The 25,749-nt window shown below is 38.4% G+C and overlaps 1 protein-coding gene across 18 annotated transcripts in view; it reads right to left on the bottom strand.

Annotated features, from left to right (window-relative positions):
* ank2b (ankyrin 2b, neuronal) overlaps window positions 1-25,749 on the bottom strand; it is a 174,834-nt gene that overhangs the window by 18,721 nt on the left and 130,364 nt on the right. For 10 of the 18 annotated variants that reach the window (XM_044097114.1, XM_044097110.1, XM_044097109.1 and 7 more), the window contains 16 exons: window positions 21,458-21,556; window positions 19,678-19,832; window positions 18,448-18,659; window positions 18,165-18,369; window positions 17,974-18,070; window positions 17,021-17,249; window positions 16,476-16,601; window positions 16,237-16,359; window positions 14,009-14,041; window positions 13,725-13,746; window positions 7,511-12,082; window positions 6,999-7,076; window positions 6,735-6,866; window positions 3,092-3,244; window positions 2,772-2,988; window positions 814-874 (listed from right to left, as the gene is read on the bottom strand). In XM_044097114.1, the coding sequence (XP_043953049.1) occupies window positions 814-874; window positions 2,772-2,988; window positions 3,092-3,244; window positions 6,735-6,866; window positions 6,999-7,076; window positions 7,511-12,082; window positions 13,725-13,746; window positions 14,009-14,041; window positions 16,237-16,359; window positions 16,476-16,601; window positions 17,021-17,249; window positions 17,974-18,070; window positions 18,165-18,369; window positions 18,448-18,659; window positions 19,678-19,832; window positions 21,458-21,556 (6,514 nt within the window). The remainder of the gene's footprint in view (window positions 1-813; window positions 875-2,771; window positions 2,989-3,091; window positions 3,245-6,734; window positions 6,867-6,998; window positions 7,077-7,510; window positions 12,083-13,724; window positions 13,747-14,008; window positions 14,042-16,236; window positions 16,360-16,475; window positions 16,602-17,020; window positions 17,250-17,973; window positions 18,071-18,164; window positions 18,370-18,447; window positions 18,660-19,677; window positions 19,833-21,457; window positions 21,557-25,749) is intronic. The other 8 variants (XM_044097125.1, XM_044097116.1, XM_044097122.1 and 5 more) reach the window with 6 other exon arrangements.

Below are 25,749 nucleotides of genomic sequence, written 5' to 3'. Positions count from 1 at the left end.
TAATTTAGTGGAGGAAGCTGATTCATACTTAGGCAGAGATGGTGCTCTGAGTGACTTTGTTTTTTCAAAGCCATACTCAACCCTGGATATACTTGAAACAAAATCTACTGAATGAAAATGTTCTTTCTCTAATTCTATGCTATCCTTTGTGAGGCTATGAGTCGCCTGAACGTCATCTTTTCTGACTGCTTGAAGGGGTGAACTCTCAGGTCTTGCAGAGAGATCCTGAGCCTCTGAATCCATGGATTCAACACCATACCCATACAGGACTTTATAAAGTCGGTGTGACACTTCATCCACACTTAGTGTGGCTGTTTGCTTGGAACGTGTGCATTCTGTCTTGACTGTGAACCTTGATGCGGGCAAAGCAAGCTGTTCACTCGTAGATTGTTGTGTTGCTGATCCTTTTTCAGAATCCTCATCAGGTTTTGTGAGTTCCATAGAAAGTTTTTTGAAGTCCTGTTCAGCTTGCTCATACTCAAACAAGCTGTCACCAAAGTCAGTCATGGACAGTGGTCGATCTTCACAAACATCTGTTCGAGAGCTGTTGATCGTCTCTCGCAGAGCTGATGGGAATAGGTAATCTATGCTGTCTCCTGTAAGAGAAGTTCGTAGACACTCCAAACTCCACTCCTCGCCACCCTCTGCCCCTTCGCTTTGAACAGTTCCTTCATCTTCACATGGTTCAAAAGTGGATTTGGGAGGTGGGGTGTCCTGGGCACACAACTTGGGCCCCCCTTTGTACACAGGGTCTATCACATGAGAACGGAGGTTGTAGGGAGAGGTGCGGTACAAAGTGAATAAAGGACTTACTTGCTTGTAACTCCCAACATGTGCCAGGTCTGTCACTTCTTCATATATATTTTGTGATGAGCTGCAAGAAAACAACAATGTCATATTTGTTCATGCAGTGAGATTAGAAAAACTCAAAAGTAATCTGTAGAAATACATCATGCATATATACATTAACCATAAATTTCTTCTGGATGTCAAAACTGGTCACGTGCCTTTCATATATCTCGGTGCTGAGCCTTGGTCAAAAAAATGATCCTGCTGAGTCATAGTTTCAGAAATGGGAACTTGGGTTGGTAACTTAGTGTTTTCACACCTAATAGTCCAGTAGACTCAGTAGACATGTTACATTTCAGCTGGTGCATTTTTTTTACACTGCACAGTGAAGCAAAAAAAAAAAAGCTTTGAAAAACATGTTTATCCCCTTGCCTGTGGTGTGGCTGCACCAAAAACCACTAGTGGAAATGACACAAAAACTTCTGAACGTACGTAGTGCAACTTCCTCACAAAATAGCTTAATGTAAAGGAGTTGTGTCAGATTTTAGCAGCAGTAGGATTTCTCTTTTGTTTTTGGCTAAAGAGCAAAAGCCATTGCTCCTTTTAGCGCAAGACACATGTGTTTGGTTAGTTGCATTTACCCATCCCTTATGGCCATCAGTCCACTTGGCATTCAATAATACATCTGAACCCCACCAGAGTTCACTTCAACCAAACAAAGACCTAAACTTGTAGATTAACCAGAGTTCCCTTTTTTGGGCCACATGAAAGTTAAATTACACATTCACAGCTTCCCATTCAAACTGGACATTGTAGACCCAGAAAGTCCAGTGCTTAGTCTACTTTGACTAGAGTTCAATTAAAGTAGACTGAACAGTGATGGTGTGAATGTACCATTAGACTTGAGTGGGAAAAACTCAATGTAATTTCACAAACTAAGGATGAATTGATTTGGACTCACAGTGACAGCAGGGTTACCCCAGTGTATTATAAGCATAGCGGCCAGTCAAGCTATACTTGCCCCCTCACCAGGTTAAGCACTGCTTGTTTTAGTTTTTTGAAAGCAAAATAAAAAAATAATTATTATTTTATTAATTTTTTTTAAAGAAGTCAGACCGCAAGAGTCTGTTGCACTGAGCATTTCACTGGCATAGTAGAATTATTCCTAAAAGATGAGTTTTAGGAATAAACCCATGTTTTTGAGGCTTGTTGATGCATTTAACAGACCGCAAAGCCAGATGAGTTGACCAATCACAGCACTGGTGCCTCTGCACGTTCCCTCACGCCTTCGATGCGTGATTTCTGAAGTTTACTTCAGTGCGGAAATCTGAAAAACCTATAAAGTTCAGGCAACCAAAACAGTTTCTGTGGTACTTCTGAAAAACTTAACAGACATGAAATGAAAGAACTACTAAAGTCACATAAATGAATCTCTCATTTGTCCCTCTGTATCCAGCAGGAAGATGTGCAGTGCAGAGGATTTAGCTCATCATGCAGGGCTGGTTCAAGGTTGAATGAGGCTTTAGGCAGAATTTGATTTAGTGGCCCCATCAGCACCTCTAACAGCATTTCACCATGGATTTAAATAAATATGCGACAGGGGCCTGGTTTAATTGGCCAACCTTAAAAGGAATTAGTGATGACTGTATTTTATGGGGATATATTTGTAAACAAACAAAGCTTAAACTCAAAGATTAAACTCACAGCATCAGATTTTTGCTATCATAACAAGACAATCTAACTATGAAGATTGTTCTTTTAACTTTTGCAAAGTAAACTTGCCCGCTAGTTAAAATACAAAATGTAAATGTTAAACAATTTAAAAACTTTTAAATAATATATACTGAAACCATTAAATCTAATTTAGCAGCATTCATATTTTCAATTAACAAATGTTACACTTATATAAATGTGGTCTGTGTTAAAATATTAGCATTTATGAAGGCCTTACACTTCTGTTAATTCACAAAATTTCAACTTACTTTGTTGTTTCCAACTCTCTTTGTAGTTTTTCTTTCTGGGCTTTTTTCGTGAATTCTGTTGCCATGGGACCTGCCTCGATTCGTCCTGATGTTTCATGAAGCGATGATAAACTAGTAGATAGCTCCTCTGCTGATACCACAGGAACATCTTGAACTAAAACTGGGCTTCTGCCAGCAGCTTCTGTACTGTCAATATCTTCATGAATGGTGCCAAAACCTGTCGGAGCATTCGGGTGAGGACGACACACAATCAGTTTGATAACATCCAAATCACTAGTCTGTATAAAATAAAGAAGAAAAAGTATTGCAACTTCTCACACCTTCACTATGGTCCAGCATGAGGGTTTGTTCAATCTCTGCATAGGTATGTGAAGATGTTTCCTCTTCAGCAGATTTGTTTATCTTGGTTTCAATAAGATGAACAATGTCCATCCGATTGATCTTTGTCAATCTCTTTATAAGTGTTGGTTCTGCTGAAACACCAAAAAAAGACAAGTAAAAAAATAAAATATTAACTCTGAAAAGGAAGAAATTTGGGTCATTCCTATTCAGTTGAAAGCAGATCTTTACACAATCATACTGTGTAAAACTACACAGAACTACGGTATTTTCCCCAGTTTGACATTCAATCAGAAAAAGATTTTCCTGTTTCAGATTAGCTAGATTTACCAAAAATAATTTGTACTTTCCATATGCTAAAACAGTGAGAGATAATTATTGGAAGTAAAATATAAGTCAAAGATGTACATACACTATGCACAGTGTATGTAGATGTATTGAACGTACAATTATTTACAAAAGGATGAAGAAAACCACGACTAATAAGATGGTTTCAAACATTACTGTTATGATTCTGGCCCGTCTGCCTTCTCTGTTTTCTTCCTCAGCTCTCCCTCTCTACAATCAAGCTCTTCTTCTTCTCCTTCTTGGTTTTAATGGCAGGTGACAGCCAACGTTAAGATGCATTATCACCATCTACTGGGCTTGAGTGTGGGCCAGAGTATTTTCCTTTTTTAACCTAACCTAAATTCTTATACACAATCTTGTTTATTTTAAAAATGTAATGATTCCTTTTGCAATTAAACTCATCTGATCCACCTGGATGCTGCTGTGCTGCAGTGGAATCAGGTTCATGTTATGTACTGTTAAGAAAACCCCAGATCATCCCACTTCCCCATGCTGGAAATTTCAGTTTAACAGTAACAATAAATAAAGTTATTTTTAGAATGAATCACTCAAGTGACATCTAGACCCAACAGTAGACTTAAATATCAATAAAATCAATTTGGTTGTGTGTGTTGTTTTTGAGTCCTGCAAACTTTGCTTTAATTCTACTTTTTTCTATCTAATCATAATAAATCATAGTCAGACAGAGAGACTCATGAAACAGGAAGAGCAGGTTTCCTGGAAAAAGAGGAAGCAAGTTTCCAGCCTGCAGATTTATAAAAATAGTTGAGACTATTACTTATTTCAAAGCATAAAAGTTTTAAAGAACAAAATCTAAATATTTTGAGTAATTGGATAAGATTCAAAGTAAAATACTTATATTAATATTGGTTTGCTTATAATAATAGTTACACTTACATTAGTGGGTACTCTTACAAGTAAAACAAGTAACTGTAACTTTGATATCAAATAATTAGAATCATGGATTATTCTTGGTTTCTTTTCAGAAAACATCTGTAATAACTCACATTAAGCTTATAATAAGAGTAACTAATAAGTTATGGTTATCATAACATTATAAATGAATGATAAATCAGAGAAGTAAAAGAAGTTATAAATGTGATTTTGACATTGAACTTGAAATGGTGTAGAAGGTGTAACTGCAATTAAAGATCACTGATGTGTTGGAGGTGGATGGAAGGTGAAAGGTTAAGGGAAAAGAGGAACTAACAGGAGAGCAGAGATGGTCAACACCTTATTTGGAAACAGGTTGTGAAACAACTTAAATGTTTCAGAGAAAAGGTTGTGCAGGTAAAGACAAAGGCGAAGACGAAGAACTGGTGCCTTCCTTCCATGAGGTCGGCTCGTCTACATCTCAACGGACCAGAAAGGTCGTGAGACAAGATGAAGGGAGCTTCAGAGATGCAAGACAAGAAGCTGAGGAACGCTACACACATGATGAAGTCATCTTAAGACCCGAGACCTGCTGCTCTAAGTCAGTACTCTTCCTGCCAGCACCCAAGTCCTGTGTGACCTCACCACCCATGAGGAGAAGAAAGCTCATCAGACCTACAGAGATCCCTGCCTTCATCGATTAACAACCTCCTCCTGCTGCAACACCTCCTTCATCATCAGGCCAGGGCTGGGGTTCGAAAAGCCAAACTCTGTCCGTCTCTCTCAAAGGTTCCCTTTTTAGTTCTCAGTGTCAGTATTAGGGAAAGATAGACTAGATGATTGATTTTACATATTTGATTAGTTCTGCTGTACTGACCCTTGAAAAATTGCCTTACTAATAAAATATTTAGCATCAAGAAAATCTAAAAGATGTTGTGGACATTCAATTAATGAGTCACCTTAAAGTTCTTTGATGGTTGTAAAATAGCTCTGATGTTTGATTCTGGAGAGGAAGAGCTGGAAAATGTTTATTGGTTCCTGATAGCCCAAATTTAAAACATCATCCTTGGGACTCGCCTGAGTCACTAAAACCTACCTGGTTCAGTAATAAGTGCAAGTTGTAATAAAAGAGAAGGAGCGACCGTTAACAGGTGAGCTCTGTGAAACTAGTTGGCTGCAGGCTGCTCAGTCTGGCTAATTCACAGGGGGAAGAAGGTTGGGACACCTGGATGGAGGTCGTCAGAAACCAGGCGAATCGTTTCTCAATGCCAGTTTAAACAGAGTTTACTTCAGTTCTGGACAGGATAAATCCCAGCAGATTTAGGAAACTCAATTAACCAGTTAGATGGAGAGCTGGTAGCACATCTCCCCTCTCAGAAGAGGAAGTAGAGAGTGAGAGAATAGAGAGAGAAGGGGGGGGGGGGGGTTTGCAGCAACAACAGTACCTGCTCCAGGTGGTCGCACAACTTAGCATGGGTGGAATACGCTACAAGATTAGCACTACTAGTCTTTCACCCTTATACATCGTCCATGGATTCCAGCCACTGGTGTTCAGTTTAAGGCCAAAGTTCCCTCTCCTCATGCTGAAGTGTCAACAAGTCTGCAGGAAAATCGTGACCAGAATGTCGGGGGTGCAATCTAGGACCACCAACCACAACAGTGTTTTTGGTGGGCTCTGGTTCTCCTGCATTCCTTTCTCCAAAAATCTTTCATTGCATTACTATGTATTTTGACTGAAATTTCAGGTCCTCAGGTCCTTAAAATTATACTTAATGTTCAAAATGGTGCAAATTTGAAGGCCTGAGGATATATATATATATATATATATATATATATATATATATATATATATATACTGTACGAAAAGACACAACTGGATATTTTTTAAGTTTGAGAGAGATTAATTCAAAATTAGTGGAAGAATGCAGTCGGACATATTTAATGCAACACCTCCCACACACTGACCCTACTAACCCCTTTATTATGGAAAGTAGTCCAGATATCAGGAAGATGACTGTGGACCTCTTAAAGTGTGGTGCATCTATCAGTCCCATTTCAAGAAACCTCAAGAGTAGTCCAAATTTATCTGTTCAATTACATTATTGCACTTCACAAAATAGATGGTATCACGAAGGAACCTCTCAAGAAGTTTAAGCTTGACATCAAAGTCAGCATTTCAAATGCCAGGAGGAATGGGCTAGACGTCTGGCTATTTAGTTATGAGCAACTTATGGTAGGGTATCCAAAACATTTGGCCCCATTCATACTTCTTAAAAAGTTAATTCTACCAAAGACTTATATGTAAATTTTAGGGTTAGGGCTAGAATTTTAGCAAACAAAACAATGACAAAATGTCTTTTTATACAGTTCATCTGGTTTCAGCTCAATGTTGGAAATATTGACCTGAGGCACTGTGTCCTTCTGTCACAGTCCAAAGGTTCAGAAGGGCATGGCTTTGGTCTTGCAGAGAGTTTGGGTTCTCAGTTCTTATCATGTTGATCTTCTCCTCACTGAAGTCCAATTCTCGTGCTAACTCTGTTGGCAGGGAAGAAGATAAGTTAAATTCAATCTGTGGTTCCAAGAACAAAACATCCAGATTTTGTTTTAATAGGAAAGAATTCACATTTTGAAAGTTTTGGTTGACGTGTGCCATATAGTGTGACTCACCCGTCCAACTGAAGCCCAGGTGATCAGCTATAATGGCCAACCGTTGCTCATTTCTTTCTGCTTCATCCTGTGGATCTACTGCAAACACCACCAGACATTCATGAATGGTCAAAGTCACAAGATAAATTACATCAACAAACATGATCTAAAAATGATTCACTGGCTTTCTTTTTAAAATTCCAGTTACCAGTTGGCTTCCTAGGCGCTTTATAGAAAAACTTTTTTTTTTTTTTCCAAAAATGAACTTAATTTTTGTTCCCAATTTTCTAATGAGTAAGTGAAATATTTTTCAGCGGTTTTATAAAGTCTTTAGATCAGTCTTGAGATGCTCAAAATACATAGAAGGAAAGAGAGATGGTAATACATAGACAATAGATCTCCAGTAACACAGCAACATGGGATCCTCAGCTACAATGGGACAAAACTACAAGAGACAGAGAGGCAGCACCTTTACAGCTAGAGCACTAGTGAGGTAGAAGAGATAGAGAATAGCCCCTGTAACTGGGGGATACCTTGACTTTGGACTTTATCATCTGGAATTCGCTGCATCTGTGTCTCAACAGGGTCGTCCCACAGTGGTCTAATAGGAAAGACGTCTCCTGAGGGTGGGAACCGCAGATCTGGGAAGGGCTCCCTTTCAATAATGGATGGATCAATAAGACTGCTCTCATCATCTGAGAGAGCAGTCACAGCTTCTTCATCTTTATCTGTCTCAGCCTGTGCCAACCTTGCCACGACTTTTGCTGCTTCGTCACTGATCTCTTCAAAGAACTCAACAGACTGTTTCTGTGGTTTGCTTATTGGTTTAGTGGTTGTTGTTAAATGAGATGAGTGAGTAGTTTTGCCACGGACTGGCAACCTGGACTGAAAACCTTTAGATCTTGTAGACTCAATGCCCACGGGACAATCCTGCACTTTTTTAATAGGTGATCTGGTAGACTCCCCCTCACAGAAGCTTTTGGCTTTAGAAGATTGTGTCTTAGTTTTAAAATCCACAGAAGGACCTGCATCTGTCTCAGATTTTCTCCTAGTACCCTTTTTTACAGGAACTTTAAGCTTTTTCTCTTGAGTGGATTCCACACGTTTGGCATGAGAATCAGGTTTGGCAGAGCTAGCCTTGATAGGTATCCTGGATTTAGAGTCTAAAGTAAAGTAGGTCTCTCTTTTGACAGCTGTAGCGGGGGTTGATACATGAGAGGGTGAGGGAATTATAGATTTTGCTCGACTTTGAGGAACAGACCTAGCTTGTGCTTTGGCTGTGCTTTGTATCTTCTTACCATTTTGGGAAGCACCTTTAAGTGGCTGCTTGCCTGTTGTTTTGTGGGCTTCTACCACTGACTTTGTTTCTTCTGGGGAGGAATCAGAGGACTCTTGGCCTTGCTCAGAGTAAACCGATCTAGTTACAGTAGTTTCTGCAGTCTGTACATTTGTTATTGGTTGTTCAGTTGTTTCTAAATCTAATAATCCTTCATTTATGATGTTTTCTGTTTTAGTCTCAGAATGTTCAGGGCATACCAGATCTTTCTTTGAAGTTTTAGTAGAAGCTGAAATGCCCATTTTAGGGATTTTAGATTTGGATGTATCAGCTTTGCAGCCTGACTGATCTCCCTCAGATGGGGACTGAAGCTGTGAATCAGTAACATCTTTTAATATTGCGTCTTCCCCAATTTTAAGCTCCAGTGTTAAATTAAGACCTATTGCTGATTCTCCATCTGATCTATTTTCTTGTTTGGGCTCATTTACGGTAGGTTCCTCTAAAAACTGGTCACCTATCTGAAAAAAAGCAAAGCCACCCCCCTCCTCCTCATAGCTTCTCTTAGTCATATCAATCGCACCACTTCGAGTCATTTCAAAGAGCTTCCCTTCCTGGAAAAGGAAAGGGTTGGGCTCACTGGTAGGAGTGCTCTCTTCTGTTGGTGTTCTACCAGGGGTGGTGTCTGGAGTTGCTTGCACAGACTGACGGTCCATCACCAGATTCAGGATCTTCTGTTCTTCGTCTTTTACACGTGCTGCAAAAGTGACATCATCTTCTCGCATGGCAGACCATGACTCAGTTTCCACTCTTGCAGTTACTCCTTTTGATTCAGTTCTAGGAAGATTTGATGCCTCATTCTCTTCTTCACCATCATTGTAGATAAACACTTCATATTTTGTTTGACTTGTAACAACTCCAGGACAAAGCCCAGCTGTTGGTGCTCCTGCATGACCCCATCTATCCTCTTTCACCTCATCTGTTACATTGCAATTTGGTTTTAGTATACCTGTCTGTACCTTGCTAACATCTAACATATAACCGCTATTATCAACATTATCACTTGACCTTTTCAAACTCTCCTGTTTTTGTTCATCTGTCCTGTTTTCAATGCTTGAAGTTGCTGATGGTGTGTTACAAACATGGTTAACAGCTTCAGTAGACGATGGGACTTCTTCCCATGAAGTTTTCAGATTGGATTTTGAATGATGCTGGTCTGAGACAGAATGAGATCCCTCTGAAGTGACAGTGGATGATGTATTCTTGACCTCTTTGCTCTGGGTTCCATCATGCACACCTGCTGAAAAAGGAGAGGGAGGTTGTACTTTAATATCTGGACCAATAAAATGAGCTAATTTTGAATCTTCTGTGTGTCTACTGAGTCGACATTCACTTTGCGAACATTTTTCACTGCTGGGCTTTAATGTTTCACAACTGTTATCCCCTGTCTTGTCATCTCCTGAGAAAAACAGATCTTTGCTAAACCTCCTGTTGCTCTTTGGTTCTTGTTCCATTTGATTAAATGTTTTTATTTTGGTAGCCATCTTAAACATTTCCTCCTCTGGAGTGATTTTTTTCTTAGCTTCATAGTTGTATGTTGTATCATCCTCTGCTGGGTCTTCAGGGATAGCAGCCGGTTTGAATGAAATGCAAAGGAATGCGTTATCAAGGAGTCTGGGGTTTACCTCATAACTTACCTCTTCAGAACTAGGTGTATCAGGGGAGAGGAGACTCTTACCCGAACTTGTCATCTGAGATGTCTGCTCACAACTGTCATCATCAGCACTAATTTCAGGGTCTCCAAGCAGCCTACCATGAAAAGCATCTTGGGGGATGTCTTTGGCCTTAGAGGGCGATGTGTGGTTGGACGATTTATTAGCATAGCATACTGGTGGGAACGATAGGTGGCTGTTTTGCTGTACAGGACTGCTCTCCAAGGAATCACGAGGGGATGATTCTGTGGTTGGACTGGGCTCAATAGAGTCTGGGGATTTATGGGAAGAATTTTCTTCAATCAGAGGGCTACCTTCTAGAGAGTCTCTGTGGCTTATTGTCAAAGAGTCATCAGCTAATGGACTGAGGGCATCTGATTCTTGCTTTAAAGGTAGGTCAAAGCTTTCATCAGACTTACATGGGGATCTAGAGACTGGAGAACCAACTAATGGCAATGCTATCTGATCATCAGGGCTATCGTCATCACTAAGAAATGTTTCTACAGTTTCTGAAACTCTCTTAATGAGGTTATGAGGTCTAGTTGGCTTAGATTCAGCCCTCCTAACAGACATTGACTCACTTGTTGCGTGGTCATCTGCAGCCTCGCTGGAAGAGACATGGAGTGTCAATTCTGCAGATACCTGGTCACCAGAAGTCCCTACACCAGAGTCTCCAGACTTGTCCTTGTCTGTAAGATCTTTAACTTTTGTGGAAGTTGATGACAATGTTGTAGTTGACTGTAATCCAGACAGACTCTCAGGGGTTGTGCCTGAACTGGTCAGTCCCTCATGTTTGCAACTGTCCTCTGAATTAAGGTGATCTCCAGAACTGCCACTTAGTGATTTGGCCACACCCTCATGTTTACAGTTGTCAGAGCTATAGTCAACGCCTCCATTTCCAAAGTCTAGAGTTTCAAATGGTTCTGAGTGAGTGCTAGATTTTATTTCTATGTATTTTTCCTGCAAAGTGCTCTGTTTCTTGGCATTTTTGGGATCCAACAATACCTCTTGACCTTGCGAGGCATGGGAGGTCATTGCTTTGGTCATAGATTTTGACTGAACCGATTGAGATGGTGTGGCTTTCTCTGATCTTGATGTAGCTGTTTTAACCTCAAATAACCCCGACTTTCTCTTTGAGGGATCCTGTCCTGTCTGGAATGCTTGCATCAGTTCTTTAACTGACATTGTTTCCTCAAGCTTTTCTGATTCAGCTTTTGGGGATTTAGGAAGTTTGGATTTAGATGATTCTTTGGCTTTTGATGATGATTTACTTATAACAGGCAAATGTGAAGGTTTGCTTCCAGTGACTTTTTTGCTCTTTTGTTCAGCCTCAACTTTTTGTTGTAAGGCTTTGACTTTGTCTTTTATTGACCCTATTGGGGTTTCTTCGATCACTGGGGACACAGGTGATGCAGGAGCAACAGCTGTTGGTACGCTAAGAAGAGCTCCTGCCTCTGTTGATCCCTCTGCCTGCTCCTGATCTTTTCCCTTCCTTCTAACTGTTTTTTTAACATCACCAGTTATGCTTCTTTCATGGGATTTGACTTGAGCTGACGGTTTTGCACTTTTCCGTAGTACATCAGTGAATTTTTCTTGGACACCCGTCTCTTTTTTAGTCTTTACTTTGGCACTCAGTGGTGCATCCAGGAGGTATTCTTTAAGGTCACCACTGCTCTTGATGGCTTTTGGTCTAGGAGCCCCTCTCTTAGCCTTACTGTCACGCAAGATGGGCTCTTGAACTCCTAGGGCAGCCATTTCTTTTGCCTCTTCTATTTCAGAGTCTGAGAGGAGTACCCATTCTTCAGCTATTCTAGTTGCGTTAGCTGCCTCCTCTCCCACCTCACCCTCATATGTTCCACTTCTCAGTATCTCACTGACTTTCTCAAGGTCCTCCTTGACTTTCTCCAGGTCCTTTTCCATTATTTCTAAAGGTTCTCCAGAAACTTCCTCTGTCCCCTTCTCCAGACCACACCTTCCTAAGGAAGGGGATTTCTCTGTCGAGTCTGCGGTCAAGATGACAGTCATTTTGATCAAATCCTGTTTCATGTCTGACACGTCGGACAGAAGATCTGGTTCTCGAATCAGCTCAGATTTCAGGACTGAAGTCTCCGTCTCTTCATCTTCCATTTGGAAGAAGAACAAGTAAGGAGTAAAGAAAAGCAAAAATTCAAATGAAAGGGGACAAACATTGGAGAAGGTGGTCAGGATAAGATTGGAACAGGCGGCAGGGATCATAGGACATTATATTCACAATGGGTTGTACAGTAGGTATCATAGGAATTAGGCTTATACTTTCTCATGTTTCAGGAAATTATGAAACAAAAACAAAACAAACAAACAAACAAACAAAAAAAACAATGAGAAAGGATATGAGCAGGAAATAACTTGCTTAAGCTCTCACACCCACATTCACAAGACCAGACCATTAAGCAAAACAAAATATGCCAAGTATAAGGAAGAGCCTAGAAGTCAACATGTAAAAGATGAAAATGGACAACACAAGACATAATGACGCTGAAGGATCTCAAGATTGCTCGGTAGGACATATGTCATGTAATGATGGATAAAATGGCTTTTAAAAAAAGAAAACAACAATTGACTGCTGAAGAAAGCCAGTGAAATGCTACTGATGATGATTTAACATATCAATGTTAATTTATTTATAGGCACTTTGAAAACAGCTATGAACTGCACCAATGTGTTTTTAAATCATGCTTAATCATTTAGAAATTAAAAAATCTGCAGCAATGTTTAAAAAAAATCATGAGAAAATACATTAATGAGCGACTTCTAAACATGAAGGCAAAAACCCAGGTGAAGAAATGAGTTCTCAGTAAAGATATAGAAATAAACATTTATACACACACACACAGAAACACACAAAGTAATGTTAGGCAAGTTATTTCCATGCAAAGCAAAGGGAAGTGCTAAGGGTGAGGAAATGGAAGAGTGTAAATGGAGAGAACAAACAATTCTGCTTGTGGTTCGTTTAGAAAACCCTCTATCTGTCAATATGTACACATGCGTGCAGCACTATGTAATTCCTGTGAATGCACAGGAATTGCTAAGTGTGCTTCATGTGTAACATGAGTTATGGTTTGAGCTTTATTCTAAATACTTAAAGGTTTTAGTGTTGGATGGCAAGGCTTGGGAGGTGGTTAGGTGGAGAATTGATGCTTGATTTACTACAATACCAGAAGCTACAGCAAGCACTACAATAAAAGCATAAATAGTTTTTGGGAGAATTTTAGCTATCTATTTTGAACTTATTAAAACAATTATACAAAACAAGATGCACATGGAAACTTCTTCTAATTTACAAATGTTGCAGAGGGAATATTTAGTTAGACCTATATAAGAACAAATACCATCACAAATCTTCTGTCTTTTATCTCCCCCAATTTTGAACTGTGAAGACTAAATTTTTAAATTAATGACAATCATAAAGGTGAAACTAGAAGAAAAGGCAAGAGAAGTAGCTAAACCTCAGGAGAAACAAAAGAACAACATGCGGATGGCGGGGAAAGGCTTTGAATTGGAGTGAAAAACTGATGTAGAGCTCATAAAGGCTTGAATTATGAGAGCAGGCTGGACATGTTAATGTAAGTTTTAATGATCTTTATGTACGTTGGAGAGATTCCTCACACCATTGCTTTTGTTACAATAATGAGATAAAATTAGACATTACACATCAATAAGTCTAAAATGTGTTTTGTGTCCAGAATTTCTTTAAAGATAGAAGAAATGAAAGGAATAGCTTACATTTCTCAAAGGTTCTGCCGGTCTGAAAGAGAACACATAGAATGGCTTACAGTTAGTTTGATTACATGACCATGGCTGAGTAAAAAGCACCCACACAACTACTTAGTAAAAACTACACTAAACAGATACTGTACATCACATTCGTTAATGTATCTTAAAGAAATTGTAATCTTATCAACTATGCCATAAACAAGCTAGGACATTGCAAAAACCCATTTAGTGCTAATGGTTAAGGCAGAGAAACGGATGATCAGCTGGGAAGAGGAAGCAGTGGCTGCTTTTACCTGTTCCTCATGCTCTTGGTCTGAATCTGAGTCCTTATGAGAGCAAAAAGTAGCAGGAAGCAGAAAGGAGTGCAGATATAAACACAGGAAGAGCAAAGACAGGTGGAAATAAATTCTCAATGTAGTAACAAACACAAGCCTATCACATCTGTCAAACTTCAACTGACAGACATGGAGAAAAACACTGACCATGTCTAGTTTAATGTCTGTACTCTGGATTGCACCTGAAAAGCCGCACTACAAACACACCATTACTTTCACAACCCTCCGTCTTCATACCTGGAGATGGCGTTGCCTGGTGCAACAGTAATATAATAATGCTGGCAATGATTGTTGTGGCAATGATTGTTTGCCACTTGATATGTTCAAATTTACATAGAGTGCCATACAAACCATTATAGATTTCTTCTGCTTTGGGATTTTTTAAAAGTCATACTTAAATGTTTTTTATATCAAACACAAAAAGCAGGTTTTAAATTATGTTTTCATTTTTTAAGGGGAAAAAGGCCAATCCTGCCATTCAGAAGGGGACCTGCTGGTTTGGTTTGGATCATTGTTCTGCTGCATAATTCAACTTTCATTAAGCTACAGGTCTTGAGCTGTTTGTTGGGCTTTCTCTTTTGCTGAATCAACAAAGCAATCACTCCACCACCACCGTGTTTGACTGTTAGTTTGATGATCTGCTTTTGAAATTCTGTGTTAGTTTTAGGTCAGGAAAGAGTTTGCTGTGCCGCCCCTGGACTGGAAGCTGTTTTTTTATTTTTACCTCAGAGTGGCCAACCTTCTGTAATTCCTATCTTGTTTTGATACAACAGGGGTTCTCACACTTCTCAGGGAAATGTGGGAATGTTCCTCCCAAACTTTTCAGCTGTTACATCTGTTTAATCCATTGTTAACATGTCATAAGTTTTTCTGAGCCGCCTTTAAATGTAACATGACCCCTAAGATGCTCCCTCCAGTTTTCCAGCTGTGCAGCTGCGATGGAGAACTGCTGCGGCTGCTGTGCAGAAATGGATGTGTGAGAATCATGACAGCAAAGGCAAAGAACTTTGCACAGTTTTTTTCACAAACTAACCAAGTGAGTTGAGTAATGCTTTTGGATGCAGATAATGTTGGCTAAATGATGACTAATCCATGACAGTATATCATGGTAAGCTGGTTAAAAATAGGTTACCAATTTTGCTGTTATGTATGTTCAAAAGTGGGTAGAACTGGTTACATTAACTTTGTGGTACTTATATGAGTAGTTTTACTACATTATACTTTTTCTTTTACTTGAGTAATATTATTATTGCTGCTCTTAAGTAGATTGATTTTGTATATAGAGAAATAAACTTCAGAGATTGGAAACATTAGATTTCTGCAACATATAAGCTAATGTTTATGAAAGTTTGAACATAGTTACTCAACATTTTATACAAATCACTGTTTACATCCTTATCATTTATTTTATATTAATAAAGAGGACAATTTTATTTGAAAGATTCCATAAAGGTTTGTTCATGTATTTATATGAAAGTAAAGGCTGGTTTAGTTCAACTATTTTCTTCTGGAGTCTCAGTCAGTCTATCCAGCCTCCCTGTCTTATTGTGACAAGACATGTTGACATTGTCAAAGCTTCTCTGTCACCTCCTACATGAGTCAATGTTATTTTGGAGTAACTTTGGAAGGCTGGCCCCTCACTTTGCCACTCTGTTGCATGCATTTTGTATACATGGGTAATGAATCCCATTTTTACTCCCTTTTGGGCTGATAGATGCCACTGGTTCATGGGTTTCCTGCGATGGAGCGTTTGTTGGCATTTCAGATGTTTTAGCTGATGTCATGCTGTCATACAGGTTCTGCTGATTCTACAGGGCAGATATGGATCAGAGCGGGGTGTGGCAAGTGAAACCGAACCAAAAGAAAATCTGCTCATTTACAGATAATTGATTATTTATTCATTTATAATTTATTGATTATCTAACCAAAGATTTATGCTTTTACAAAGAACCAGGTTGATATGGATAGCATTTTTCTCTACATTTATTCAGGTCATCATCGTCATTTGTGTTTTCATACTACTACTGAATATCAAATAATTATTTAACCTTGGCCATATTATCAGCAAAAATTGCCACCAAGTCCAACATTTTTAAAAGCTAAACATTTGTTAAAACTGGCTCACTGGATGCCAGTTTTAACACAGGAATGCATAGATGGGGAATAGATTTTTGTAGAGTTCTTACTTTGCTATAAGATGGAAGCGTGATATTGAGGTTGCATATGGCATTTTGGTGAAGTGACCTGTAGTTCCTAGGTTCCTTCATGAATGACAGTCGACCACATGGCTCCTGGGTGTTGTCTCGGATCTACGTAAGCAGGCAGATCACAGAACTGGCTTATGCTTTAACATGTACAAGAACATGTAAATGGCATAAAAAACACCTTTATGTTCTGGTGTAATGTAGCAAGGAACCATTCTTACTTTGATGAAGAGTGCTAGCCTGTTCTCCTTAAAGGCATAGAAGCTGAACAGATGATGTTGGCCACTTTTGGTGAGTGGAACCAAGTTTCCAAAACAGTCTGCATATATAGGTTTCCCTTCCAGTACCTGACAAAATAAGTCAGTAGAGTATGTCAATAGCACACCAAATCCTAACCTTCCTAAAATAAATGGCCTGTTATTTTTTGCCAAAAGTCTTTTTTGTTGCACCTGTTATCCTTTTGACAAAAAAGTTATTATTTATAGAAAGATGACAGAATACAGATCCTGCCTATGTGCCTACTTGTGGTGTTCCCCATGTACCATGGATTCATTCCAGCCCTTCTTTCTTATAAACCCTCTCACAAGTCAATTTAAATAAAAAAAGAAAAAAAAGTATTTGTTACTGGTGGTGTCTATAAAAAAGCATAGGTAAGCATATGTAACAAGAACTAAATAAATAAACTATATTTATTTTCTCAGTGGTCTGTGATGGCTCCCCACAGTATGAGGCTCTGGTCTATTCCAGGTCCAACCTTCGATCTCACCTCTACATCCCGGCTCCGAGCCACCTCAGTGAAGTTCTCCTGCTGTTCCAGTGTTTTATCAATCTTGTCATCAGTCATGCAAAAACAGCGTAACCGGGCTTCAATTGGGTCATGGGTCTTGGCAAAGATCACAAACTTGGCCATGTAGGGAACGCAGATGATCTCTCGATACACTTGAGTGGAGAAGTTGACAGATTCCTGGACTTGTTGACAGTCTATCAGCCAGAACCTTGAAATAAGAAGCAGCAGAAATCAACATGGTGGGACCAGAATTCAACAGATAATTTGTCATAGGCAGGACTCAATCAATCAATCAATCAATCAATCACTTTATTTTGGTAAATTGTCCACATTAAACACAAGAAACAACAAAAGAAAAAAAGAAAAGAACAATAAACAAACCCACAGTTTACCAAAAAAGGAATAGGCCGAAGCAAAGCTTATTCTTGCCTATCCTATTTTTTTACTTTACAACCTACCAGGATTTCTTCAAATTCAGATTCAAGTATACAGTACATATATAGATCTACATAACAGTGTAAGATTTTATCATTTTACATTTTAAAGCTCTTTTAAAGCTCACCAAGAAAGGACATAACTTAAATTCATCATTCAATTCATTCCACAGTTTCACACCAATAACTGAAACACATCTAGACTTTATCTGACTTTTCTCTTTTGCACATTCAAATATAAACAAACCTCGCAAATTATATTTATTTTCTCTTAACTTAAATAATTTCTGAATACCAGAAGGAAGACTTTTATTCAATGCTTTATACATTATTTCCAGTATTTTTGTATAAACAATATCTTTAAATTTTAATATTTTACTTTGAATAAAGAGTTTATCAGTTGGTTCACGGTATCCCACCTTATTTATAACCCTTATAGCTTTTTTTTGCAACTTAACTAGTTGCAAAAAAATCAACATTCTTTATCAACATTCTTACCTTGCAGAAACGTTGGTGGTGAAGGAGACACAGTCATTAATAAATGTTAAAGGTGTTGTCCCTGTTATATCCTCCCACTGTGCTGGCGTTGTTCCTCCTGAACATTGACACAAAATTATTTGCTTAGAATAAGAAAGAGTCTTAACAAGCACTGCATAGTTTTGCAAAAGTATGCATGAGCATTTTCTGACCAGTTATGCTACAGAGAAGTCGTAATGTGGGCGTGTCCCCTCCAAAACCATTAAGAATTGGGTCAGAGTTGCTCTTGGGGACAGGGATGGTCATGGTAATGGGTTTATGAAACTTTCTCCTGCGAGGCTCCAGGGTGACAATGGGACTGAAGGAGGCCTTGTTTCCAAGAATCTTTCTCACTACACTTACATTCACCGGCTGCGCCTGTAAAAGAAGATGAGAAAAAATGAACAAAACCATGTGGTTTGGTATCAAAGTGTGACTGTAGGTTCAATGAGTTACCTGAAGTCCAACTCTAATCCTCTTGGTGAGCGCTCCCTCTGGAAAAACTGCCTGCACTTGAGGCACAACAGTACTGCTTAGGATGCCTCCTTCAGGACCAATCAAATTATTGTCCTGCTTGATGCGTGACACCACTGCAAAATATTGGGGGAAGTCTCTTGTAATAATTCTGCAAAGGCGTTTCCTATCCAGCTCCTCTGGCGGGTCCAGTTCTAAAGGCAGGAGGTGAAACAGGACAAATGTCAGGACTTCCATGTATGAGGTGCTGCTTGCAAAGTTAAATCCTTAAAAATGAGCAGCAATAATTTAGATTATTTAGCCTATTATAGCAGAAAACAATGGAGTTTATTTTTCAAATTCATATATTTACTATGTTATTCATTCAATCATAAATGTCACAATTTTAAACAAAATATTGAATTAAATATTTAGTCAGCAAGCTAAATGTTTAGCTTCAAACTAGTATTTATTTTGGAACTAAATGTGTTTAGTTCCAAACACATTTGGAACTAAACACATTTAGTGTTTACTTCTTACACATAAATTTAGTTTTTAATTCAATATTTTGTATATTTTGTTTTAAACTCTAGTGTATTTAACCTCAAGCTAAATATGTAGTTTAAAGCTTCCTTAGTTTCAACCAAAATATTTAGCACAAATTTAAATATTTAGCTTCTATGCAAAGTCACTTGGTGATAAGAGTCACAAAATAAAAGTATGGGGAACCTCTACATCAACTTCTGCTGAGACTGATTGGTTTCCATTGTTGCTCATGTGGTGTCTCCAATGTTTCTTCTCTCATCATATCCAACATTTCAGCTTAAAACAGAGGATGATAGTTGGCCACACTGACGCTCACTAATGGAAGCCATGACTTGACCAGCTTTATAGGTCAACAATTAGCTAACAGCTAAATAAATATCTTCAAACTAAATATTTAGCATGCTACTTAAATATTTAGTTTGCAAATTAAATATATAAAAACCTAAGATCTATTTCGTTTGTAAACTAAATAATTTAATTAAATATTTTGTTGAAAATTGTAAAATTGATAAATTAATGAATAGCATGGTGTAATTATGATTGAGTAAAATGAACCCCCATTTCTGTTTCTTACGACAGGCTAAAAACTCCCAGAAGATTCTACCTACACAAACTACTCCCCATATGTACGATTACGTTGTGTTTTTGTTCCTGCTTGTTTCAGGCCACTAGCACCCAGACACTGACCCTCATCCATGCCATTCAGAATCCGATTGAGTTCCTCTGGTGTGTGTTCACACTGATGCTCCTTCCAGCTCTCTCCTGTCTCACTTCTGAGGATCACCAACTCCCGCTCCTTCCCTCGGAGTGAGGCAAAGTGGGGGATTTCAACAATCACAGGACTAGCGGAGATGAGGGAAGATAAAGTATATCACTCAGATTGTGGTCTGATGGAAGATAACGTTGTGCCAGCAATTGTTTGGTGCCTTGGTCTCATTGAGGCTGAGGTAATTGAAGTTTTATCAGTGCAGACAGAATGATTGACTAGTGAAATGGGTTCATTGCTGAAACATTTGAGAGTAAACTGCATAAATTCCATTGCAGTGGTAAATATGTGCAACATACAAGAAATCTCAGAGCAGGGATGCAATTTATTCTAGAATTCTTTGACATGTCCAATTTAGTGTCAAACTGGCTCAACTATGGAGCAAAGTGCAAAAGTTACACTGAGATTTGTTGATAGGCATTGCCTGAAGTCACTGTTTATGAATTCTATTAGAATGCAAAGCAAATATTTAATAGCTGAATATTATTATGATATTAGCTGAAGTACTTCTTACATATTAGCATTTATATAACTGAAATAAGATCAGTTAAGATACTTCACTGTCCATCAAATATATACAAAAGTGAAATATTCCTTCAGCATGTAGAAAGAAAAGACCACAAACATAAAACTAAAAATGCAAGAGCTCATTTTCATGTGAAATGGTTCTTTGGCCTGGCAATCCTACTTTTTAAATTGATGAATACATCATGGAATCTGTCATTAAATACAATGCTTTCCTACTGTAAACTGAATGGATCATACTGACTCAGGATAAGATGCAGCAAAACATTTAATGATGTAAATTTCAACAGTGCTGTTCACTGACCAACTAATAATAATTATTTGCCAGAATTCCTAGTTTGTAGCTTAGCGCTAAAGTGCAGCAAAACAACACTATAGTCAGCTCACTATGGCCAAACAACCATTTCATTTTCACAAACTGATAAAGAGAGCTGCACACTCAGTGACAAAAAGCTCAGTACCCAGACAGAATGGCAAAAATGCAGTGAAACTGACTGAGGGTTATGTGACTGCAGTGGTTACAATACTTAAAAAAAGGCTATAGATATAACCTATTTTATTGTACTACCAATATAAAGGGTGGTAGAACAAGTATATTGATAGTACTATCATAGTAAAAACTGGTAATTTCTCCAATGGCATGTTGGCAAACATCTGCTGGAACTGTCCTAATACAAGTTTGGCTGAGAAAAGACAGGGCGACCTCATTGGTTAGATGGTTTTCAGACAGAATATATAGCTTTTTGGTCATTGTTATGCTCTCTAATGTCGTTCTGGTTGCTCAGATCTGTTCTTCAGATATGCAAGGTGTGCATGTCCATCAAACTGTGGTTGGCCCATCAGAGCCTTCTATATGCCAGTCAAAGTAAGTTATGTTAACATCAACCAAACCTTCTGGGTACCTGACTTTTGTGTCCAATGTAGTGGGGATTACAAGTGACAAGAACAGTTTCTATGAAAAAACTAAAAAATAAAGCATAAAAGAGGGTAAGGCAAAGTAATAATAGACAGAAGTGCAACACATAAAGTGAGGTCCCAGACATGAAGGGAAGGAGTTACAAAATATGAAAAAACATGCAGAACTAATACACGAAGTGAAAGGCAGAAACTGAGGCTGGTATCCATAGATTGTTTCCTATGCAATATTCTATGCTTTATAAAACCTCATCACCCTACCCAAGAAATTTAGTCCCCGGTGGACCAAGCTGGAGGATTCTGCTAACCAAACTCTCTCCCTCATTTAAAGGTGGAGGGGCAGTGGGGAGGTGGAGTTTACTGTGTGACACGCCAAGCATCCATCCGCAGCAGAGTGGAGGAGAAAGCACACAATGTTTTGGTTGAATGGAAAATCTAATTGTTTTGTAATCATGTGATTGTTCTCTCAAAAAAAAAGAAGAAAGAAATTCAAAGACACATCATTTGAAAAGACTATTGAAGGTCACAGCATCCTGCACAAAAAACATTCAAATCTGGACTTCTACTGCAATAGCATAATCAACCAGATGTCAATATGGAAAAATACTATATTATGGGTGTTTTTTATGGTATGCCGTTTGTAAAGTTGCACAGTGAAAACTTAACAGCAATCATTTGAGTTTTTTAGCCTATCATAATGGGAAGAAATGGGGTTGATTTTTCAAAGTCAAAATATTTTGCTCCAAGCCAACTATTTACCTTACAACCAAATTTGTAGTTAGCAAGGTAATATTTAACTTGCCAGTAAATGTGTAACTCTAAACTAAATATTTAGCAGCTTAGCTTACTAATTACATATTTAGTTTAAACTCTAATAAATAAATGTATAACATGGTGACAATATGACTGACAAATGAACCGCTTTTTTTCTCCCTCATGACTAAATAACCAAAGATTTGGGGGCTAAATGTTTAGCTGGCTAACTAATCTAAATATTTAGCAAGGCAATTTTTCTTTGCAAGGTAAACATGTAGTTAGCCTTAAGCTGAATATTTAGCCTGCTAACCAAATATTCAGTTAGCAAGCCAAAATTTAGTTCGAGCCTATAAAAATATTGCTCACAAACTGAATATTAGGCTTCAAAATAAATATTTACTTTGGAGTTAAACATTTAACTGCAAACTAAATATTTTGTTTCAAACTAAATATTAGCTTGCTAACTAAAATTTGTTATGAGGTAAATAGTTAGTGTGAAGCAAAATTTTTGTTTATTTAGAAAATATTTTGTTAGAAAATGTGATATCTATAAATGAATGAATGACATTATGAAAATTAACTTTGAAAAACCAATTCAACTCAATTCAGATTCAAAAATACTTTATTGATCCCAAAAAGAATTTAAATTTTGTTCTTCAAAGAGTTTTGTTGCCAGGAAAAATCTACTGTAGAGGTCTGTATTGCAGAAAATCTGAACAGGCTTCTGACTGAAGATACTCTGTTTTCCCAAGACAGTTTCGTGAAGAGCATGGTCAGGGTTGTCCATAATTTTCTTGCTTTTATGAAGAATCCTACTTTGCATCATCATCTGCAGAGGTTCCACAATTGTCTTCAAAACAAAACCAGAACAGAACCAGCCTTCTTTATAAGGCTGTTGAGTCTTCTGAGGTTCCTGGTTCTGATGCTGCTACCCCAACATATGATGGGAGAAGAGATGAAGCTCTCAACAACAGACTTAGAGAAGATCTGCAGCATCTTGCTGCAAACCTTGAAGGATCTTAGCTTCCTCAAGAAGTACAGTCTGCTCTGTTCCTTCTTATAGATTCTTCACTGTTGTGTCTCCAGTCCAGTCTGTTGTCCAGATGAACACTGAGCTATTTATATTCCTCAACCCCCATTTCTTCCCCTTATGATAGGCTAAGTAACTCACATAATTGCTGTTAATGTTTGATGTGAAACTTTACAAAGTGCACAGTATAGGTTTTGATATGTTGCAGCAGTGATTTAATAACTAAAGCATGATTGCATTGATTTGTGTTCCAAGGAACCTAAATAGTATCCATGTTATCCTGGGATGACACAGAGGTCACATCTTAGACACTTGAAAATTGGAAAGATTTTCAATTTATTTCTAATGAAATAAATTTTCAGACCTTTAACATATCCTTACCAGGATGGTGCTGTATAACCTTATATCTAATAAGACGCTAATTAGAATATCAAAACTGTGCAAGAGAACTTCCAGCTTGTCTGCACATAAAGGCTAACTGTCCATTGGATAGCCTAATACTGTAATTGACAGTATATTGTGATATATTCCCACATATTACCACCGGAGGAGATAACCAGCCACATATAAAGCCAATCATGGTGTTGTATTACTGTAGGTGGAATTCATAAGAAAAGCCACAGTTAAGATTAAGGATTAACAGTTAAAAGTAGTTAGATAGGAGCTGTTATGAAATCAAACTGGGCATGCTGGAGAGCAAAGACTGGCAGACCCTGGCACTGGCAGGAAGCAAGAACAGACACACAAACAGCTGAAGTTAGGCAGAAGCTGGGGAGAATCAGTCTGAAAGAAAGAGGGCAGCAAATTGTAAGTCAAGCAAATAAAGAATATAGAAGATCCCCCCCACCTTTCTCACACGGTTAATGAATCTTAAAGTGCACATTTAAGGTTCTTTAAAAGGTAGAAAAGTATTTTCTAAGGTCAAACTGAAACATGGTTGCTGCATTTGGCCTGTAAGTAGCTAGCAAAAGTTTTAAAGTATTGAATCACCATATAAGCTCTACTTCTAGAAAAATTGTGTGGTTTGCATGACGTAAGTGGAGGAAAAGGAAGCCCTGCTGTCTGATTGCTGAGCTCAAAGAGGTTTTGTTTGCTTAGGTGTGATTAAAACGTTTGTGCGGTTGATCAGGCTGCAACTGGTCTAGGTGTGGTGGTGGGAAAAAAATAACAGGAAAAATAAATTATTTTAGCTTTGCAGGAGATTTGTCCAGTTGGGAAGTCAAGATTTCACCACCAACAGTATGTCAACTAACACGGCAATCTGCAGTGCATACTTCTGTGAGGAGGCTTACAACAAAAGCAACCCAAATGAGTATTAGATGGGATCCAGAAGGAATTACAAAACCAGGCTACAATCCACTGCAGTACCACCATAACACAGCAGAAGCAGCAAGGGGAAGAAAGGGATTAGGGTTAGACAGAAGAGACAAACCAGAGTTGGAGCTTTGACCTGGAAGAAGGTGGGAGGAGAGAGTTATTCAATTTTCCAGGAATATGAACATTTTTGACTCTAAATGTATGTACAAAGGACCCTGAAGAACACTACGGTCCAACACTGTTGGTATGGTTGCTTAGAGACAAACACTACACAGCCAAAGTGAGCTGCTATCAACCCGCATCTATTTAAACTGAACTCCACCATGTCCTTCAAAGCAAAAACTCTTGCAAAAGTACAGATGTGAGTGGGAAGACTCCCATTACAGGCTCAGCAATGTCAGTGAGGATGAATACAGGCATTAAAAAATTATTTACAATGTATCAGCAATATTCAGTGGTGCAGTGTGCTGCTGTATGATAAAAGACAGAATGGATCAGGAGAGGAACACTGCAGAACCGCCAGAACCTGAAGTACCAGACATCAGAGTCTCTTCATCCCTCAATCATCTCCTGAGGCTGATATAACACAGAACATTTTGATATGATTGATTAAGTTTTTATTGGGCTTGTAGTAGACTATTATGGTTTGATTATTTACTTAGCATGTTCATTTGGATGATAGATTTTCTCATATAATAGTATTAGGCAAAATAATATAAATGGCAACTTTATGAACCCTAATAGATTAACATCCATCCATCCATCCATTTTCTATTAACCCTTGTCCCTAATGGGGTCAGGAGGGTTGCTGGTGCCTATCCCCAGCTAACGTTCCAGGTGAGAGACGGGTTCACCCTGGACAGGTCACCAGTCTGTCACAGGGCAACACAGAAAACAGACAGGACACACAACCATTCACACACACACTCACACCTATGGAGAATTTAGAGAGACTAATTAACCTGACATTCATGTTTTTGGACTGTGGGAGGAACCCGGAGAACCCGGAGAGAACCCACCATGCACAGGGAGAACATGCAAACTCCATGCAGAAAGACCCCGGGTCAGGAATCGAACCCAGGACCTTCTTGCTGCAAGGCAACAGCTCTACCAACTGCACCACTGTGCAGCCCTAATAGATTAACAGTAAATAAATAAATATTGTGAAGAGAAAAATGTTTATTTGTCCTACATTAAAAATTATTTGTTTTTTTTTTGACAGTGTGAAACAATGATAGTGTTTGGTGGTCAATATTATTTCACTACTGAGATTTTATTTTTACAAGAAAAAAAAAAAGCCGTAAATTTAAGTGTACCACTTCTGTTGTGAGCGTCACTACTTTTCATATCTGAAAGGTGGCAATCCTGGTTTGTGTGCATGTTGTTTTCCATTTCAATATCTGCTCTTCTACAATTGATAGGATCTCTGTTTACTGTGCTGTTGACAGTT

This window comes from Gambusia affinis, linkage group LG18 (assembly GCF_019740435.1).
Source record: "Gambusia affinis linkage group LG18, SWU_Gaff_1.0, whole genome shotgun sequence".
Classification (NCBI taxonomy): domain Eukaryota; kingdom Metazoa; phylum Chordata; class Actinopteri; order Cyprinodontiformes; family Poeciliidae; genus Gambusia; species Gambusia affinis.
The sequence above is the reverse complement of the archived record's forward strand: the minus strand, read 5'-3'. Positions and strand labels throughout refer to the sequence as shown.